The following is a 21,492-nucleotide window of genomic DNA, read 5'->3' as shown; positions in this document are numbered from 1 at the left end:
TCCGTGAAGAGCGGTGCCGGACGACTGCAGGGCTCTGTATACTGCCCGCAGTTCCAGGATGTTGATGGGAAGAATCGCTTCCTCCGCCGACCAACGACCCTGAAGTGACAAGGAGCCTGTCACCGCCCCCCAACCCCGGAGACTGGCATCTGTCGTGAGCAGAACCCATTCCGGGATCCAAAAGGGGCGCCCCTCCAGGAGATGCGCTGTCTGCAGCCACCAGGCTAGGGACAGACGCACCTCCGAGGACAACACCAGCATCTGAGAGCGGATCCTGTGTGGCAATCCGTTCCATTCTGAAAGAATCAGCCCCTGCAGGGGCCTGGAATGGAACTGGGCAAACTCCACCATGTCGAATGCCGACACCATGGACCCCAAAACTCTCATCGCTGAGTGCACCGACACTCTGCCACTGCTCAGACAACTGTGAATCCGCAGCTGTAAGGAGGAGACCTTCTCTGGAGTCAGAAAAATCCGTTGCTGACGAGAGTCCAGCAGGGCCCCCAAATGAACCATCCGTTGTGATGGGATGAGGGAGGATTTCTTCCAGTTGATCAACCAGCCGTGCGCCTGTAGACAAGCGACCGTCAGGTGGAGATGCTGGATCAGTACCTCCGGGGAGCTTGCCAGCAAGAGGAGGTCGTCTAGATACGGTAGCAACCGTATCCCCTGGCTCCGAAGGTGAGCCGCCATGACCGCCATCACCTTGGTAAATACCCTTGGTGCCGTGGAGAGACCAAAGGGTAGAGCCCTGAATTGGTAGTGGTTGTGGAGAATAGCAAACCGCAGAAACCTTTGGTGCGATGTTGCTATAGGCACATGGAGGTAGGCGTCCTGGATATCCAGGGAGACCATATAATCCCCCGGTTCCATCGCCAGTATGATGGAACGCAAAGTTTCCATCCTGAATTTGGGAACCCTGAGAAACCTGTTCAGGGACTTCAAATTGAGGATGGGGCGATGAGAGCCATTGGGTTTCTGCACCAGAAACAGCGTAGAGTAATACCCCATCCCACGTTGAGACTGTGGTACGGGTATAATGACCCCCGCCGTCAGCAAGGCCTCTATGGCTTCCTGAACCTGCAAGGCCTTGGTTTTGTCCTGAGAAGGACTTGTGCAAAAAAACTGGCAAGGCGGCCTGTGCCGAAAAGACAGGGCGTACCCCTGGGAGACCACTTCTCGCACCCAGGCATCCGTGGTGGTATTGTGCCAGCACTGGGCGAATTGAAGAAGTCGGCCTCCCACTCTGGGGTCCCCCAGAGGGAGGCCCGTCCCATCACGCAGAAGGCTTATCTTCTGGCTTGGAAGAAGGGCGCCTAGCACTCCAGGCTTGCTTCTTTGGCTTTGTGGCGGTCTTGGGTGCGGACTGCCTCGGGAAGGACTGACCCTTTGCCTTGCCCTGAACCCGAAAGGAACGAAACGCCGAGCTCCGGACCTTAGCAGGTGTAGTAGCTGAAGGGAGGAAGGCTGACTTGGATTTTGCCAGGGTATCTACTATTTTGTCCAGGTCCGGACCAAATAGTAATTCCCCATTAAAAGGTAAGGCCTCCAAGCCTTTCTTTGAATCCGCGTCTGCTCTCCAAGACCGCAACCACAAGGATCTACGAGCATACACTGCTGCCGCCGAAACCCTAGAGGTCAACAGGCTAGCATCCAAAGATGCTTCTCCAATGTAGGAGGCGGCATCTCTCATCTGTCCTAACAACGCCCCCTGGACGTCCGGAGATTCATCCGTAAACGTGTCCTCCAAGGCGTTGGCCCACCCCTCAATGGCCTTGGCCACCCAGGAGATGGCCATGGACGGCCGGGCTACAGCCCCTGAGAGAGAATAAATAGACTTTAGACAAGTCTCCACCTTCCTGTCCGTAGGATCCTTCAGCGAGGATATAGACGGCAATGGCAAAGTAGCACTCCTGATGAGGCGTGTTACATGGGAATCGACTGCAGGCGGAGTTTCCCATTTCTTACAATGCGCTTCCGGGAATGGATAATTGGACGCCAAGCGTTTCTGTGGCAGGAAACGCTTACTGGGCGTCTGCCAGGCCACCGCCATGTGATCAGTCAACTGATCAGACAAGGGGAACGCTGTAGAAGTAACCTTAGCTTTTTTAAAACTAGGATACCTTGACTTGGGAGCGGGTGCCTCATCCTCAATCAGAAGAATAGCCCGCACCGCCTTAACCAGAGCCCGCACATTGATGGAAGACTTAGTGTCTACCTCCTGGACTGAGGCATCTGAGGCTGAGTCATCCTGTACCTCACCATCATCCGAGAACCCCTCAGAATCCGAAAGATGCGCAGCCTGTGCCATGACTGAGCGTTTAGACGCCCTGGAGGGCACGTCACTGCGCAACATCGACTGAAAAGCCGAAGATGCTGCCGCCAAATCTTGGACAGTGTGGGAAAGCGCATCCACCCAGGGTGGAGGAGCTGTCACAGGAGCCTGAAACGGCACCACAGCCAGCTGTGCCACAGGGGTGGACTGAATATACATTGGCAACCCCGCATAGGGACCAACAGGCTGAGACCCCGGGGGAGTCTGCAATAATTGTGGGACACCCGGGGAATGGGGGATGGCAGGCTGGGGCAACGCCCTAGTAGGGGCGGCAGTCGGGACCGACAGACGGTCCGCGATGGACACCAGCACCTGGGAAAACATCGCCCATGGTGGCTCCTGCGAAATGGGAGGTTTAGACGTACCAGGGACCGCCTGGCACCGTCCGCACAGGCCGTCCTGTGACAAATCCTCCCTATCCACTCCTGCAGAACAGCGCCTGCAGGAGAACAATGCTGGAGCCCCGGAGTGCTCAATCTCCTCCTCAGACATGACTTAGGAAGAAAACGTGCGCACTCACCAATGTGCTGAACAACAGCCCACAATATGGTACTGTGTAGCACACAACTGTATGTGACGGACCTCACAAATACGTGATCTATATAGGTGAGGTCAGTAGAAACACCCTTCCCCCGCACACCTGTAGGGCTTGTAGGAGAAGGAAAGGGATAGGTACAGGCTGACAGTAAGTAGAAAAAAGACACAGACAGGCAGCACTAGCAAAAGTCACATACCATGCAGGAAGATATACTCACTGCACCTTTCCACTACAATCAACCTCCCAGATTCAGTGTCTGGGAGGGCTATAGTGCTGTGTACACTGTCCTTCTGCAGGGGAGAGGTACACAGGGGGACCGGTCCGCGTGCTCCCTGAGAGTATCCACGCTGCCAGTCAGAAAATGGCCGCTGGAGACCTCAGAGGAGGAGTGGCCGAGTATCTGCAGCTCAGCGACGCCAGACTCCGAGCTGAAAGGCGCGCTGAGCTGAGGGGAGGAGCCGCTAGACAGGGAAGGCTTCCTCCCCTGGCTAGCATATTAACCCCCGGGTTGCCGGCATCCCGCTTGCCGCGATATTAACCCTGGTGGTCTAGTGGTCTGGCGGGGTATGCCTCCGCTGGAGGGGGGGCCCGCCGCCACCGCTAGCGCCCCCGGTCTGTCCCCTAGACCGGGGGCATGGGACTGCATTTACAAGGAACCCGCGCACCGCCGCTAATCAGCGGTGCGCGGCTTACCTGATCTCCCCGGCGTCTTCCGGCAGCAGTCCCGGGGGAAGCCAGAGTCCGGCTAGTACAGACTGTGGCTTCCCCCGCCGCGATCCCCAGTTCAGTGCTGGCGTCGCGGCGCCAGCAGGGAGAAGGAGCGGCAGCGTGGGCGTCTGTACAGACAGCCCAGCGCTGCTGCTCTAGAGAAAAAACTAATAGTAAAAAATAAATAAATTTAACTAAGTTCAATAAAAAATTAAAAGCTTTAGGGGGCTGCTCCTGCAGCCCACCCCGCAGGGTGACCCGACTCCGGCCGGGCACCATCTAAAACTGAGGTGCCTGTGGCTCGGGGGCGGGGTATAGGGGAGGTTGGACCCAAGTGCATCCTGGGAGCAGCTAAAAGCTTTAACTCCGTGGTGCCCGAGGATCCAGGATCCAGCTATACCCCAAGGTCACCCTGTGGACCCCTATGGACCCTGAAGTAGAAATACAGGTTGGCACACCTGGTAAGGCTGCCATGTTAAGAGGAACCATGTCTACACAGAAATAAACTCCTAGGCATTAGTTAGATGTCCTACCTCGTAAGCCCTAAACTTTCTCTTGTAATTACATCAAATAATATTTTTATAGCACGACCATATTTCATTGCGCCTTACAAAATCCTAAAAATATTTTGAGTAGATTTTATAACCTCTGTTTAGATGCTCACACACTGAGGAGAGCATACACAGGAGACATCACTGTGTGACACAGCTGTCCCAATTGTGGTTAGAATAAGAGGGAAGACCACTCACCATTCTCCACACAGCTTGCACAGTCCGGTGAGGGGGTTGCTGTATACATAGAGGGGCCACCCATAGGCAGCTGCTGCAAACTGCATGTAGTGGGCGGCCTTATCCAACTCCACGTCCAGATCCTCTCTCTGAAACAACAGATCTTAGAACGTCAGCAGCTGCTATGCCTGCAAATGCTAACAGATATAAAACTTAAATAAAATAATAATTACAATTAAAGAGACACAAACCATCTCGCAATTTTATGCAAAGCTGTAAAAATCCGTTTAGCCTTTTACAAACAAAAAAATACAAACAAAAACACTTCTGATATAATTAAAATGTACACATGGTGCGGGACCTCATTACGTCCCGTAAATTAGCATTTTTGTTACACAGTTAAATAACTCAAAATTTCTAAAGCATAAGTTGAAACTAACTACAGTATTTGGTCTCCGCAATTCTGTTATTACAGAACTTTTGGATTTTTTTTTAAATTTAATACTAATAATCATTTCAAAATCATAAAAAAAAAGAAATAGCATTGAAAAAAAATAATGGACACAGTAGACTTAATATTTGGTAGCATTGTCCATAGTTAAAATAACTCTATCCCTATAGCCATGGACGAGCATCATGCACCTCTCTCTAGCGATTTGAAGAATTTTGGCATGTTCAAATGTGTTTTTGGCAAACTTTATTCAGGCTTTCTTATGTCACTCCCACAGAAGTGGGACCCTACTGGGCCTTATACCATATAACCTATCATTGAGCTGGCCACTGAAACTTATGTCTGAAGGTCAGCTTTTATCCGTTTTATCTGTTTGGCAGATGATCACGGTGCTTTCTCCACCATCAGAATAATCCTGCAGTCCAATCGTTGCTCAAGTTTTCAAGCTGGTTACAATGCCATGGGCCTTACACTTCCTGATAACATAACACATTTCCTCCATGCTCATTGTGGTACACACAGCAACACAAAACAGGAGACTAAGGGGTCAATCCTATTCCATGCGATGTGCCATAGCAACAGCGTTAAAACACCGACATAGGACCGGCAAATCACACCCTTCGCAGCCCGACTCGACCCTGAATTCGCCAAATTTGGCAAAGCCGGGCTGCTGTAAAGTGCGCCCACTGCCACGATGGCTCACACTGGCGTGATCATCGCTTGGAATAGGATTGATCCCTAAGTCCTTTTCTATATTCAGACATTGGAACATTTTGGAAACACCCATTTCAATTGGTCCAACAGTGGTACGAAACAGATAACCCCCCCAATCCGCACTGTGTGTTACATGGCCTCAGCTAGCAAGTAACAATTACTTACTGTAGAATGTTGTGGCAACTGGGACACAACTTCATCCGGATCCCGACTCAGCTCTACTTTATCCTGTTCCTGGTGAAGGAGAGTCAGCCCGGCAGCAATATCACTAGGAACCAAATCTGTGTCCTGAAAGAGAAGTGCAATTCATATTAACATAGCGATCAATCATGGCTTCTCAAGCAAGACAATCATAGGGCAGCACTGTGCATAGCATTGGGGTCATGAAGATCTTTGTGGTGTTTCTATGGTTTCCCCAAGTTTTTGTGGATTTCTTCCAGTGCCCCAGTTTCCGCCCACACTCAATAAGAAATAGTAGTAGGTTAATTAGCAAGTGACAAATTGGTGTAGACTGGAGCAGGAACATATTCAGGTGCTATATAAATGTTAATAAATATTCAGCCATTAATCGGCCATCAGAACTGTATCAGCGATTAATATAATGATAGGATATGTGAGGCGAGTATTAAGTGTCCTTTGAGATTGCTATGACTGGCTGGAAGTCGTGGACCAGAGGAGGGACAGAGAGAGGAAATGCTGACTGACAAGGTTATTCTGTCTGCCTCCGTTTGTGGGCTAATAATAAAAACACATGCTCTCACAATCTAAACCTCTTGCAACAAATACCCAGCTTATTCCACATTTAAAAAATCTCCACACAGTTGCAGAAGCCACCTAAGAATACACACACACACACACACACACACACACACACACACACACACACACACACACACACACACACACACACACTCTCTCAAGAGGGGATACTAAAAACCAAATCTATCATACGGGTGTTGGCTACATTGTTACCTAGTAAACTGGAATATACAGTTGTAGGGGTGAGGGGGAATAGCTACTGAAAGGTGATCAGGAATAAAACAAACTAGCAGAGCACAACTAGTGCTACATATGTTGGTCTACCTCTCACTAAGCACCATAGTGAGAAGGGTTGGTTAAAAAAGTTTACAGCTGCAAAACTACATCTCCAAAATATTAAATAAAAAGAAGTCACCTTTAAAGGACTTTTGAATAAAACTAAATCAGACATAAAAGACCCAAAAGCTCCATTTTGTAAATACAAGACCCATGCCATCTTGCATTGCTGATAAAAAATATGAGATATGGTAAGAACTTACCTTTGTTATCTCTATTACTACGAAGTCCATAGGGTTCCACAGGATACCTTGGGGTATAGGTAATGACGTCAGGCATCGGCACCATGGAGTTAACTTTTCAGCCTCCCAGGATGCATCAGGGTCCCCCTCCTATACCTCGCCCCCGAGCCAAGGCATCTCAGTTACCTACCAAGCCATAGGCTGTAGGAGGAGAAGGAAGAGAGACAAGAAAGATCGGGACACACACAAGAATCACATTCTCACCAGAGAGAGACGGAAAAACCGGTGACCAGAGTAAAGCCCATCTGCAGCACAGGTGCGACAGGGCGGGAGTCCAGTGGAACCCTATGGACTTCGTAGAAATAGAGATAACAAAGGTAAGTTCTTACCATATCTCATATTTTCTACATCAGGGTCCATAGGGTATCCACAGAATACCTTGGGGATTTCCCAAAGCAGTATCCTTTAAGGGTGGGGACGCTCCTGTGCTGAAAGGAAAATCCGCCGCCCGAAGGAAGCATCCTGAGAGGCAAAGGTGTCAAAAGCGTAATATCTCACAAAGGTATGAACAGAGGACCACGTGGCAGCCTTGCAGATCTGGACTGCAGAGGCACCATGTCGAGCTGCCCATGAAGGACCCACAGACCTAGTGGAATGAGCCCTCACAGAGGATGGAACCGGAAGGCCTTCATGAAGATAAGCTTCAGAAATTGCCATACGAATCCAACCTGCCAAAGTTTGCTTTGAAGCAGGCCAACCCTTTTTACGGAAGCCATAGAGGACAAACAAGGCATCAAACTTCCTATAAGAAGAAGTGCGGTCAACATAAATCCTTAAGGCCCGCACAACATCCAAAGTGGCCTCACCCACTGAAAGATCAGGTGAATTAAAAGCCGGCACAACGATGTCCTCGTTGATGTGGAAACTTTAAACCACTTTAGGAAGTTATCCAGATCGAGTGCGCAGCACCGCCCTGTTCCTATGAAAAATCAGAAAAGGGGGTCTACAGGAGAGAGCCCCAAACTCAGAAACACGTCTGGCTGAAGCAATGGCCAGAAGGAATATTGTTTTAGCTGTAAGCCATTTAAGGTCCACTGAGCCCAGTGGTTCGAACGGCGGTCCCTGGAGAGCTCTCAGGACCACAGCCAAATCCCAAGGAGCCACCGATGGAACAAAAGGTGGCTGAATGCGAAGAACACCTTGCATAAAGGTGCGCACATCAGGGAGCGCAGCAATCCTACGATGGAACCAGACTGACCTGCACCTTCAGGGAAGCAAGGCGAAGCCCATGGTCTAGGGCAGCCTGTAGGAAAGCCAACACTCTAGAAAGGCGGAACTCCCGAGGGGCATAACCTCTAGGTCGACACCACTGGAAGAACGGATGCCACACACGATGGTATATTCTTGCAGAGGATGGTTTCCGAGCTCTTAGCATGGTTTGCACCACAGAGCCGGAAAACCCCCTGGACCTTAACATGGCCGTCTCAACAGCCACGCCGTCAAAGACAGCCGAGCCAGGTCCCGGTGAACACAAGGACCCTGTGACAGCAGATCCGGCCGCAGTGGTAAACGCAGAGGAAAGTCCACTGACAGAGTCTGGAGGTCCGAGAACCAGTGCTGCCTGGGCCACTCGGGAGCTATCAACAGGAGCGTACCTCCTTCCTGTTTGAATTTCCGGATTACCCGCGGAAGAAGGGAAAACGGAGGAAAGAGGTAGGCAAACTGGAACGTCCACTGGACGGACAGAGCATCCACCAGAGACGCCCTTTCGTCTCTTGTTCGAGACCCGTACACCGGCAACTTGTTGTTGTGCCGGGACGCCATGAGGTCCATCTCTGGGAGACCCCAACTGTCCACCAGAAGTTGAAAGACGTCCTGGTGCAAAGACCATTCTCCCGGATGCATGTCCTGCCGGCTGAGAAAATCCACTTCCCAGTTGAGGACTCCCGGGATGAACACCGCTGATAGAGCTGGGAGATTGTGCTCCGCCCAGACCAGGATGCGGGACACTTCTGCGAGTGCCGCCTGACTTCGTGTTCCTCCTTGTCGATTTATGTAGGCCACGGTGGTGGCGCTGTCCGACTGGACCTGCACGGGGGGACCTTGGAGAACCCGATGTGCCTGCTGGAGAGCATTGAACACCGCGCGGAGTTCCAAGATGTTTATTGGAAGCTCCTTTTCTGCTTGAGTCCACCTGCCCTGGAACAAGTGTGGACCCGTGACCGCTCCCCAGCCCCGGAGACTGGCGTCCGTTGTTAACAGGACCCAGTTCGCCACCCAAAATGGGCGACCCTTGTTGAGGTGGGTCGTCTGCAACCACCAGGCTAGAGACAGGTGAACCCCCGGAGTGAGCACCATCGTCTGGGACTTTAGACTCTGAGGCAGTCCATTCCATTTGGACAGGATCAATTGCTGCAGAGGTCTGGAGTGAAACTGGGCATATTCCACCATGTCGAATACTGACACCATGCACAGACACTCGGCGACACTGCAGACAACTGCGCACCCTCAACTGCAAAGCAGAGATCTTTTCCTCCGTCACAAAGATCCGCTGCTGCCTGGAGTCCAACAAAGCCCCGAGGTGCAGGATCCTCTGAGACGGGGTCAGGATGTACTTTTGCCAGTTTATCAACCAGCCGTGACGCTGCAGCACTGCAATCGTCAGGTCCAGATGGCGTAGAAGGAGCTCTGGAGACCCTGCCAACAACACAAGGTCATCCAGATATGGTAACATTCGGACTCCCTGCTTCCGCAGGTGAGCCGCCACGACCGCCATGACCTTGGTGAACACTCGTGGAGCAGTCGCCAGTCCAAAAGGCAGCGCCCGGAACTGGAAATGTGCGTTGCGGATTGCAAACCTGAGGTATTGCTGATGGCGCAAAAGAATAGGGACATGCAGGTAAGCGTCCTGAATGTCCAATGACACCATGTAATCCCCAGGTTCCAGCATCAAAATAATGGACCGAAGGGTCTCCATCCGAAACCGAGGCACCCTCAAGGACTTGTTGAGGGCCTTGAGGTTGAGTATTGGACGGTAAGACCCATTGGGTTTTTGCACCAAAAACAGATTGGAATAGAAACCCTGGCCCCTCTGGGAGAATGGAACAGGCACTATAACTCCAGCCTGGAGCGCAGTGTGCAAAACCTTCCGCAATTCCAAGGCTTTGGTCCGGTCTAGTGGAAGGCCTGTGGTGAAGAACCGGGATGGAGGCCTGTGCCGAAAGGAGAGGGCATACCCGTGAGAAACCACCTCGTGAACCCAGGTGTCCGTCGTAGTTATCGACCAACACTGGGCGAACTGAAGCCGATGGCCTCCCACTTTGGGATCCCCCAAAGGGAGGCCCAGACCGTCAGGCCGCAGGCTTGTAATCTGACTTAGGGGCCGGACGTCTGGTACTCCAGGCCTGTTTCCTGGGCTTGGCCAATTTTTTGGGCCCAGCCTGTCGGGGAAAAGACTTTGCTTTAGGCCTACCCTGGGCCCTGTAAGGACCGAAAGGACAACGTACCAGAACTTGAAAGGACCGCAGCAGACGGGAGACATGCAGATTTGGCTGCTGCCAGCGTAGCTACAATTCTGTCCAGATCCGGACCAAATAGGACTTCTCCATTAGAAGGCAAACCTTCTAAGCCCTTTTTGGAATCAGCGTCCGCTTTCCAAGATCGCAACCATAAGGTGCGAAGAGCAGCAACAGCTGCAGAAGAAATCCTAGAGGTGAGGATACTGATATCCAAGGCCGCTTCATTGATGTAAGTGGCCGAGTCTCGGAGATTGCCCACCAACTCGGCCTGTTCAGCCGTACAGTCAGAGTCCAAAGACGCCTCCAAACTATCAGCCCAGCGCTCCATAGCTCTGGCTACCCAACACACGGCCATAGCCGGTCTGGACGCCCCCCCCGCAAGGGAATAAATGGACTTTAGGCAGATTTCCACCTTGCGGTCCGTAGCATCCTTCAAGGAGGACATGGAAGGCATGGGCAAAGTGGCACTTCTGACTAGGCGTGTCACATGGGAATCCACCTGCGGAGGGGATTCCCACTTAGAAAAATAATTGTCAGCAAACGGATAAGCCACAGCTAAGTGCCTCTGAGGCTGATACCATTTTCCGGGATGTTTCCTCTAAATGGTCTACTAACTGACCAGAAAGAGGAAACACTGTGTCGTCACCCTTAATATCCTTGAAAAAGGCATATTTGGATTTAGACACCGGAGGATCATCATCCTCAATAACTAAAGCCGTGCGGACTGCCCAAATAAGGCCAGGAATATATACCTTTGACTTAGTGTCCGACTCTTTAGTAAGGTGAGGTTCCTGGTCAGATAGATCCAGAATCTCCCCATCATCGGACGTCACGTCGTCATCCTCATAAGGAGCAGACAGAGACGCCACAGGCCGCAACACAGACTCCCCTTGTAAAACATCCGACAAATGCTGTACTGAAGATGTCAGAGAATTAACCCACGCAGGCTCCTGTGAAACCTGGGGAGGGGAAATAGGGAGACTGTGGGGTACCATCAGTTGTCTCGGGAAACCCTGCATGGGTGACGACACCACTGACTGCTGGGACAATCCCATCTGGGAAAACGCAGGTGGCGGAGCTAACTGGCCCACTAAGGTTGTAAGCGCCTTAGCGAAACAAGCCCAGGGAGGCTCCTGTACCGGAGCCATGACAGTAATTGACCGTGCCAATAAATAACACTGCCGACATAGCCCCTCCGCGTTACCCTCCCCCTCCGCTATTGGTACATTGCACTTAGTACACATAAGCTGGAGAGGAAATTCACTCTCAGACATGATGGGAAGTATGTGACCCTTCTCACTGATACTCGTTAGTATAGTGGGAGAAACACCCTGCAATCACCGCCCCGCAAGGGCTTTAGCAGAGTAATAGCAGGGACAGAAAAATGGCTGACAGTAGAAAGTGAAAGTACAGGCAGCAGACGCTAGCAGAAGTCACATATGATGCAGAACAAATTAATCCCTGCACTATCAGCGCTGTTTCTCAACTACACAGACACAGAGTCTGGTAGGACACAGCGCTGCATACACAGACCTGACCAAGCGAAGGAGAGGTATGCTGGGGGACCCAGACCGCGATGCCACCGATCAGCAGCTTCCAGCAGGGTTCACCATGCAAAGATGGCCACCGAGGAGCAGAGAGGAGGCCGGCCTGGGGGAGGAGCGCTGCCACAGGACCAATCGGCAACGCAGAGAGGGCTGTGTGCAGCGGGGGAGGCGCCGGCTGTATACAGGGAAGGCGCGCTCCCCTGGCATGCAAATAACCCCTGGGACGCCGCAGCGCTTGCCGCTCAGCTGCGGCCCGCTGTCCCAGGGGGATAGTGGAAGCGCAGGTTAGTACCTGGCTCCACGCTGCAGCCAGTCCCCAGGGAGCCCCCTGCCTGGGGACTGTGGACCATGTTCTCAGCAGGGACCCACCGCGGGACCCCCGCTGCTTAACTGCTCCCCTTAGATCCGGCCATGGTCCGAAGCATCTGAGGACACCGCTAGCCGTGACCCCAGACACTTACCAGCATCCCCGAATCAGTACCGGCGTTCTAGTACCGGCGGGTTGTAGGGGAGACCGCATGAACGTCAGCAGCCTTGAAAGAAACTTCAGGGGCCATTCTTAGCCCCCCTCTAAACAGGTGCTCCGACTCCGAGCCGGGCACCAACGAAACTGAGATGCCTTGGCTCGGGGGCGGGGTATAGGAGGGGGACCCTGATGCATCCTGCGAGGCTGAAAAGTTAACTCTATGATGCCCGATGCCTGACGTCATCACCTATACCCCAAGGTATCCTGTGGATACCCTATGGACCCTGATGTAGAAACATACGCTATACAGGAGAATGTTTTCAATGGTGCCTGCACCTTAAGATCTGATAATGGTTCTATTAAAAAAATTAAAAAAAAACAGGATCACATGTGGACCTCTGCTTGTGCCCGGCCTCCAACGAAGCACTATCTGCCGGCTGTCCCAAGCAACTATTAGCACCTACTGCCATTAGGCAGGTAATGCTGCCCATCCACTAGCAGTCTTGTCCCTGAAAGATGAAAGATTTTCACAAATTGTTCATCAATTCCTGATGATCATTATCGTTCATGTGCATGAACGATTTGTGAAAGATTGCACAAAACGACCATAGACCAACGATTTTCAAAGCAATTGTTAATAAAAGTGGGCTGAAATATTTATTTAAATCTATATATGTTTATATGTTGGTTGTTCCGGCGTTGAAAATGTGGACCGATGCATGAATGATTGCACGATAACGATGTCCAATAACGACTAATTGATGGGCAAAACAGGACGACGCAAACGACCAGCAGGATCGTGCATCGCTGGTCGTTTAGGACATTTTACTGCCTGATTTGCGGGACGATTTCTAAGTGATTGATCGATAACGACGGTCGTTATCGCTCAATCGCTAGAATGAATCGCCTAGTGGATGGGCAGCATTGCTCAGTAAAGAGGCAGGGCATACATAGAGTACTCCTGTCCCCTGAAGAGAACAGTCTTCAGAGATAAAGACATTACATGCACTCTGTAACTGAGTGCATCAAACAAAAGTAAAAGATAGGTCGGGACATGTATTTAGAAAGTTGAAAACTATTATACCTAGTTTGGTTAAAACGATATAGAATCAAATTACTGTAAAGCAGTTTTAGCATGTATGCAAAACCTCAATTGCAGGGCAGGCCAAAACTAGGATCTTTGTCATCTGGGGCAAGGTAGTAATTTGGTGCCCCGCCCATGCCACACACATTAATGCCCCTTGCACATTATGCCGCGCACACAGTAATGCCCCATTGCACAGTATGCCGCACACAGTTATGCCCTGCCCCCTGACCCCCCAGCAGCCTCTCACTTTGTCCCCGTATCCCTCCAGAAGCCCAGCAGGTATGTATTTGGAGCCGCACTCCCGTGTGTGTGTATATGCGTGTGTATATATATATATATATTTTATTTTATTTTTTTTCAAAGAAATTATATGGATTCGGCTCCAGTAAAAACGCACAGTAAATAATTGATAAGTGTTCTCAAAATAAATAAATTAGTTGAATGCGGATAAGCCCAGAACTAGTACTTAATGGGCATCAGCTCCGTGTCAATAATATGTAGTATTGGTGATATACTACCTCACAACAAGAAAAAAAAAAAAAAAAGGAGATGGACTCTGGGTCCAATTCCACTTAGTGTATATAAAATGCTATTGTGTAAGGTGCATACCATACAGTGAATAATTTAGTAAAAACCTCTGTTAAAATATTACTATCAGAGTACTAAAATCAGAAAAAAAAGCAGTACTAATTATAATAAATAATTAAAAATGTACAGTTTATTACTAGGATCAAAACAATAGAAGATAAAAAAACATCAGAGAACCCCTATATAGTAGAGGACTCCTAAATACAAAACGGTATACACAAGTAAATAAAGATGATAAAAAAATATTTAAGAGGAGAGTAAATAGTAGATTGTCTGAGACACCTTACACAATGGCACTTTATATATAGCATATTATTTTGCACTTATCACTTTGATATCAAATTATTAATATAGTTTTTATTGAATTCAATATATGGAATGTACCTTACACAATAGAACTTTATACACTAAGCGGAATTGTCACCCACAGTCAATCTTTTTTATAATATATATATATATATATCAAACAGAAGAATGAGGTGGCACTCCAACTTGTGACTTGTTCAACAAACGGTGCTTTATTACTTGCTACGTTTCGGGGTCCAGCGCCCCTTCGTCAGGACACACACCTGTGTGTCCTGACGAAGGGACGTGGGACTCTGAAACGTAGCAAGTAATAAAGCACCGTTTGTTGAACAAGTCACAAGTCTGGGAGTGCCACCCCATTCTTCTGTTTGCTGCATTGGAGTGGTGGATCCCACTCGGGGAAGGCACCAAGCAAGGTCATATTGGCTGCAGCGGCCGACTGAGTGGCGGATGTTTGGATTTATATATATATATATATATATATATATATATATATATATATAATAATGCAGCTTTGAGGATGCTGAAAACTGCATCGAATTGCATGGGGAAACTTACTGAGAAGTAGGTGCTGAAGAGTTCTGCGGTGCTGGAGAAAGCCACTCTGTTGTCATTGTCATTGCCTATACAGCAGCAAAGCAGTCGGATGCGAGTCTCCCAAACCCTCGTGGCCGTTTTCCTGATGTTGTACATCACCTGCTGCGACTGGCTGCTCTCCAGATTGTGATCTTCACTACCCACATAATACAGAGCTTTCTTGTGGCCCAATGGATCAAAGACGATCACAACAGCAATAGCGGTGAACAGTATGATAGCCCAACTGCAACACAGAGACCAGCGTGAAATACTGAGGTTACTTTTCAAGGTGTCTTGTCTGGATTATGTTACTGTCCCCTGGTCATGCACAGACAGAGGCTGGGTGGGCCAAGTTTGTGCCACTGGAACTGTTTTAAAAAGCTCTGGCTTTCATGACTACCAGCAGCCATAATGATCCCAGTAAAAGTAGGTGACAATGTGGAGAGTTAAGGGGCCTATCCATTAGGCGACCTGAAAAACTGAACGACCAGCGTTCAGTCCTTCAGGTCGCCTAGGTGCGGTGCCCGCACTGAACGTCATTCAGTGCAGGAGACCGATCTTCTATCTGTGAACATGTGGAACCTGATGATCGTCATCGGGTTGACCAGCATGTTCCACAGATACTCGGCGTTGGCAAAGACCCAGCGAGCACGCGCATCGCTGGTCCTTGCCGGCTATCCATTAGACGACTTTCTGAACGGTCCGACCAAAACCTCTTGGTTTTGGTCGGATCGTTCAAAAAGTCGTCTAATGGATAGGCCCCTTTAGATTGACAACAATGGAAATTCAATTATAATGAAAAACTTTTCCTACATTGTTCATTTTTTATAGTTAAATAAAGAGCCTACTGTCACGTAACTTGCTAGTTTTGAATTCTACAACGAGTCAGTGACTTGATGCCTGCTCAGCAATATAATAGCATCCCGAGCAACAACATATAAATAATCGTTTCCTGAAAATTAAAAATAAATAAATCAGTCTCTAACAACCTGAGCAACGCCAATCCCCTGTGCAAGAGAAGAGAGAGGCCGGTGGTGATGCATAATCCTTATGTGAAAACTCAAAGAGCAATATTTATTAAACATAATTTACTGAAAATATGGCATAATCTAGGAACACTCAGTCCCTCTAATTTGATAACTAAATAGGACTGCATACAGTAGTATTAAATAACTACTTGTCCTAGACAACTGTAGGATACGGCCCTGCCCAACCCCATGACAGATGGAAATAGAAAAAAAAGGGTCCAAAATATCTCAAACTTAAAAGCAACTGTTCAAAATCTCATTTAGCACAACCCAGCAATTCCTAAAAATATGCAGTTCTTAAGGGAACCCTGTTTCTGCAAAGGCATTTGGGAACAAACACTGCTCCCACCTCTCCATGTTCCTTTCACCACTTGCTGCGTATTATCTTACCTGGCGATAACTGTAACCAGAATGACATGCACCACTGCTTTGTCACATTGAACCCCATTGTCGGACACCCAGATTGCACCCAAAACTGCCCACACAAACTCTGGCAGATAGAGGGCTAGACGGATGTAGACCAGCTTAGGCATGCACTTCCTGGGCCCCGGGTTGGAGATTGTACCTGTGAAACAACGATAGTGACTATAAATGTAAGTGCAAAACTCACGCACATGGCCATGCACTATTAATTATTTTATCATTAGATAAATCAGTATACAGACTAGTGTACTGTACATTAGACATAAGTAGAGTTCTGTGGCATATGGTACAAGTATATGGTTATTGTCTTAATAAAATATCCTGCGATGGAAGAATACTCAAATACATTTCTAGTCTATTCTGATAACAGCAGAATGAGAGAAACAAGTTACAACAAGCTACAAACTCATTCAGAGAACATGGCTTAAGGGCATTCACACATATAGAGACATTCAGCCTCAGTACAAGTAAGAAAATGTGGTACAACCAGAATGCACGGGTAGGGTCCAATCCTACAGAGCTGTAATATACATAGCCATTTTGTCCAGTCATGATTTGGAAGAAGCTATTTCCATTCATGGCAAGGTCAGTGCTAAACCCTAGTTGATGGTACGTAGTGATCATATTCATCCCACGTTGCCGTATTTCTTTCCTAAAAGCTGTTTACAGAACATGTCTGGTCAACTTTATGGCTAGAGGAGCAGACACTGATGTTATCTATAGATTAGGACAGTGGTTCCCAAACTTTCTTGAATTACAGCGTACTAGAGTATTAGCATTTTTAACGGCACCCCTGTGCCAAAAGTTTCTTATGGAGAAATTTATAAAAATGTATGCAATTAAGTAAATTATGCTCATCTGTCATCTTTGGGTACAATTTGGTGGTGGTGGGCATGGACCGGTTCTGCCTCTGTTTATCACATTTTATGATTGGCAGCTACCAGCTCTGGTTTTGCCTATCACAATGACCATAAATATTTTATTTGGTCCTGGACCTCCAACCCCTGCAAGTGCAGTGGGGCACCCAATTTGGGAACCACTGGGTTGTGGCTTTCTCAGTCACCAGATCTGAACCCAACTGAGCATTTACTGTGCGTGTGATATTATGTGAAGGACGCCTGAGATCACCATAAACTAGACCTTGATTGACTTTCTTCTAGAACAATGGTGGCCCATCTTTCCTGCACAACATTGGTAGGCTCTGTGCCGTGGCACATACACTTCCTCAACACCTTAAGTGACTTTATGTTGGTGGTTTCATTTTTCTGTCCACTACTTGTACAAGACAAGAACATCATTATAAAAAAAAAAAAAAAAATGCATCTTGACTTTCCAATACAGTATATATCCTCCCAACACCGTAACCTAACAACAGGAAGTGTTACATGTCGCCCTTCTGCAGAAACTGCACTCTATGGCCATCATTCAGAGGTGGTCGCAAGAAGCGATTGCTCTCTCTGAATGAGGGCAGCCGCTTGATTTTGTAAGTGCGGCCTCCTGGTCGCTAGCTAAGCTGTGGGTTACCACCCACAGTTTTAGCGACTGACCAGGGTGATTTTCGCGATGGCTTGCGACGAGACCCTAAGATTGGGTCTCGGCAACCGCAAGCCCCAGGGAGCTTCTTGCTCTGATCGAGCAGGAAGCTCCCCACTGACATCAGTGCGGCCGCCCACAAAACGGCATGCGTTCCGTTAGGAACGTCTCCGTTTGTGTAGCCACCCCCCCGGCTCGCCTACAAAATGGGGCGAGCTGTCGATCAACATCGACAGCCGCCCCTTTTGTAGTGAGCTCCGGAGCGAGAGTTTCTCTCTCGCTCCGGGGCTTGCGCACACGCAGTGCGGCCGCTGTGCATGCGCAGGGCCTTAACATCGACCTGGTTGCGAGCACTCAGCGCTTGCGACCGAGTCTGAATGAGACCCTATGTCCCAAGACAGCGGCTGAGTGGCTCCCTTCTGCACAGGGTTCTGGCAATTTTACCAATCCTGCAGGTTGAAGCTACTGTAAGTACACGGGCCTGGGTCAACCTTACAGTTCTAAAGTCAAGAAAAAAACAAGACAAGCCAATTAGAAGTGCAAATGAACTGGAAGTACATTTTCTCTCACCTTGCATGCTGACATAGACAATTGCAGATACTGAGCAGATTATCGCAGCCAACATGACAATAAGTACAATTAAGTAACTTCGCAGTACAGGACCACCAATGCATTCAAACTGTCCTTTGTGGACAGAGTAGAGCACCAACATGCCAATCCACCTGAAAGAAACAAATAAGATAAAATACAATACTTACTGATCCAACTTGATAAAGTTCTAAAAATAAGTTATCCTGAGATTTGCATGTTTACGGTGATATAACGTTATGAAACATTCATTATCCAATGAAATTCCTTGAATAAAGGCCATTTAACTCATAACACAGTCAAGTTGTGAAAAGTGCAACAGAAATCAATGATTTCGGTGACTTGTCACTTTCATCCATTATCATATATCCAAAATGCATGGCTTCCAGATGAAAGCCAACACAGATTCAGACATCAGGCTTTAAACCATATTTGCCTACTTCTTCTTCTTCTCCCTCGGGGAAGTTCCCGGATGTGAGATACAGGTGGCTAGTGCGAGATGAATAACCTAATCATGGCATCGCCTCCCCCACAATGCAATGCCCCTTGTTTTACCCATTTTATTAGGAAGTTAGCGGGATGCGAAGGTGACCTGCTCCACTGGAAATCCCCAAATTCTGGGACAGTAGGCAAGTAAGCTTTAAACATGTATGGCCAGGTGAGATTGGACATGTTCGTTCCCCCAACAAATGATTGTGCGTGGGAACCATTAGTTTGTAATAGAATAAAGAGAATAATCAACAAAAATCTGTAATACATTTTTTTTTATTACAAGTGGCACTAATATAACAAAAACTTGTGTAAAATAAGATCATATAAATGAGATCTGAAATCCACCCCTTACTGTAACTCATATATACAGTATATCAGCAGTCACCTCAAGCAAACTCATCTCTATACTGTATGTTCAGAGAGTATTATTATCCCTATAATTCACAGCACTGGGGTAACTCAGCCGCTGATTGTTAGCAGAAAGAAGATTGACCAATGCTCTTATGAAATGCTGAGGAAATTACTAGATACAAGCAACAACGTTCCGTTATTGGGAAAATCTCTTTCACAAGATGTGGTTAGGCAAGGACTGCTACAACATACAGGAATAGGCAATATGTGCATAGAACAAGCGAGCCTGTTATTAGCATAAGTAAGATGAAAAATAGACCTAAAATAGAGTTCTCTCTCTTTGAGGCCAGTTGCCATTTAAATAAAAAGCTATGGAGAAGGTGACAGCATGTAGAAGGTGACAGCATGAGGCGCACCAGTGTGTACCTGAGTGGCAGACTTGCAGTCACCTGGTTAACAGAAACATTCTTGATAGATTGAATCATTCAGGTACATGGCTAGGATAGCTGCCTTTCAGCCATAGTTTAAATACTATTTTAAAAAAGTCAGTTATAAAAGTATTGGCATTATATACATGTACAAACATGTCCTAATGGGAAAAAAAACTGTTACCATGGAAAGCCATTATAGCCGTGAGGAAAAGTATACACTGGGGCCATCACTATTATATGAATCGCATCCCAGTACCAAGTACCTTTCTGTGCAGAGTATGTGAATCCTCAAAGATATTGGGAAAATTGCACGTGAAAATCTCCTCGTTCACTATATATAGCCTCCATTTAGAAGAACTTCTGAGCGTTTCAGGGGGCAAAAAATAATAATAATAATAACCTAATAACATGAACTAAACATTTGCAAACCAGCGGAAAGTAATGTCTGCACTGATATTTTATAGTCACAGCAGTAAAGCAATAGGCTCTATCATTACACATGGGACCCCTGATTCTGGCACATTAAAGGTGTCACCTGAGTCACCCAGGTGTGTTTCTCCATCTAATGCTCTAAACACAGGGAGGCTGGTGTAGAACTACAAATCCCGGCAAGGCCTCGACAGCCATAGGTCAAAGCATGCTGGGAGCTGTCACAACAGCGCAGACAGCTGCGGCCACTCACTCACTCACCATATCAGCCTGATCATAAGCTCAAAGGCTCCGGGGAAGACCAGGTCATCACTGGCTATAACCCAGCGCCGGCCGAACATCAACAGCCCGGGCATCCTGCCGGGGAGAGACACTGGCTGCTGTGCGGAGAGGCTAGGAGCCGGCCCGGTGCGCACTTCGCTACTCTCCCGGTGTCACCACCATTCCGTCCTACCAGCTCCCAGCACTAGGTCTGCCGGTGCAACACTCAACTCTCGCCGACCGGAAACAGCGGCTCCTTCCAATACCACCCGCCTTCTCCTACTGCGGTTACTCACACAGTGAGTGACTGTACTGCAGTGTATACTAGTTACATAGTGGTGTAGTCTTCCAGTCCCTGCTGGTGTCCTCATGTCTCTCATATATACCTGTATAGGATGTTATATAGCATTAGCAGGGTCACTGTCATCATCATAACTAATAATAATATTACTATGCAGAGAGAGAATACACATAAATAGGACACAGCCAGTGTGAGATGTAACTCCTTCTTATTGACTTATTCATCTACACATAAAGTAAAACGAGGCTGAAGTTGGCTTCTTATTCGGCCAGCTTCTTATTCATTTCTTATTCACTTCTTATTCAAGCTCCAGCTTCTTATTCAGAAAATGTTACATTAAAACATTTGAATAAAGTTAGATCACTAAATTAACACTATGTAACCAAAGAATTATGTCCCTCACACAGTTTACAATTATTATTTTCCTAGCACAATAAGATTTTTGGCATGAATAGGGCAGTAAAGCGGGCACAGGCACCACATTTTGTCATTTTGAATAAGAAACTAGTTCTGCAGGGGTTAACTAGCTTCGGTCATCAAATGTTACACTTGAAACCCACAGAGGGTCGTCTGGTACATATAACTCACTTGCCATTTACCTTGACCAACAAGGATTTTGGCATGAATAGGGCAGTAAAGCGGGCACAGGCTCCATAATTTGTCATTTTGAATAAGAAGCTGTAGTTGTGCAGGGGTTAACTAGCTTCGGTCATCAAATGTTACACTTGAAACCCACAGAGGGTGGTCTGGTACATATGACCCACTTGCCATTTACCTTGACCAACAATGATTTTGGCATGAATAGGGCAGTAAAGC

At 47.9% G+C, this 21,492-nt stretch overlaps 1 protein-coding gene across 1 annotated transcript in view; it reads right to left on the bottom strand.

Annotated features, from left to right (window-relative positions):
* DAGLB (diacylglycerol lipase beta) overlaps window positions 1-20,625 on the bottom strand; it is a 52,006-nt gene extending 31,381 nt beyond the window's left edge. Inside the window, exons 1-6 of the mRNA XM_088451953.1 lie at window positions 20,376-20,625; window positions 18,394-18,545; window positions 16,258-16,432; window positions 14,822-15,083; window positions 5,640-5,762; window positions 4,331-4,458 (exon numbers count right to left, since the gene is read on the bottom strand). Coding sequence (XP_088308079.1) covers window positions 4,331-4,458; window positions 5,640-5,762; window positions 14,822-15,083; window positions 16,258-16,432; window positions 18,394-18,545; window positions 20,376-20,470 — 935 coding nt within the window. The 5' untranslated portion in view covers window positions 20,471-20,625. The remainder of the gene's footprint in view (window positions 1-4,330; window positions 4,459-5,639; window positions 5,763-14,821; window positions 15,084-16,257; window positions 16,433-18,393; window positions 18,546-20,375) is intronic.
* Between the last annotated feature and the right edge of the window lie 867 nt (window positions 20,626-21,492).

Source organism: Taudactylus pleione, unplaced genomic scaffold, assembly GCF_031769625.1.
Source record: "Taudactylus pleione unplaced genomic scaffold, aTauple2 ptg000032l, whole genome shotgun sequence".
In the NCBI taxonomy this organism is placed as follows: Eukaryota; Metazoa; Chordata; class Amphibia; order Anura; family Myobatrachidae; genus Taudactylus; species Taudactylus pleione.
The sequence above is the reverse complement of the archived record's forward strand: the minus strand, read 5'-3'. Positions and strand labels throughout refer to the sequence as shown.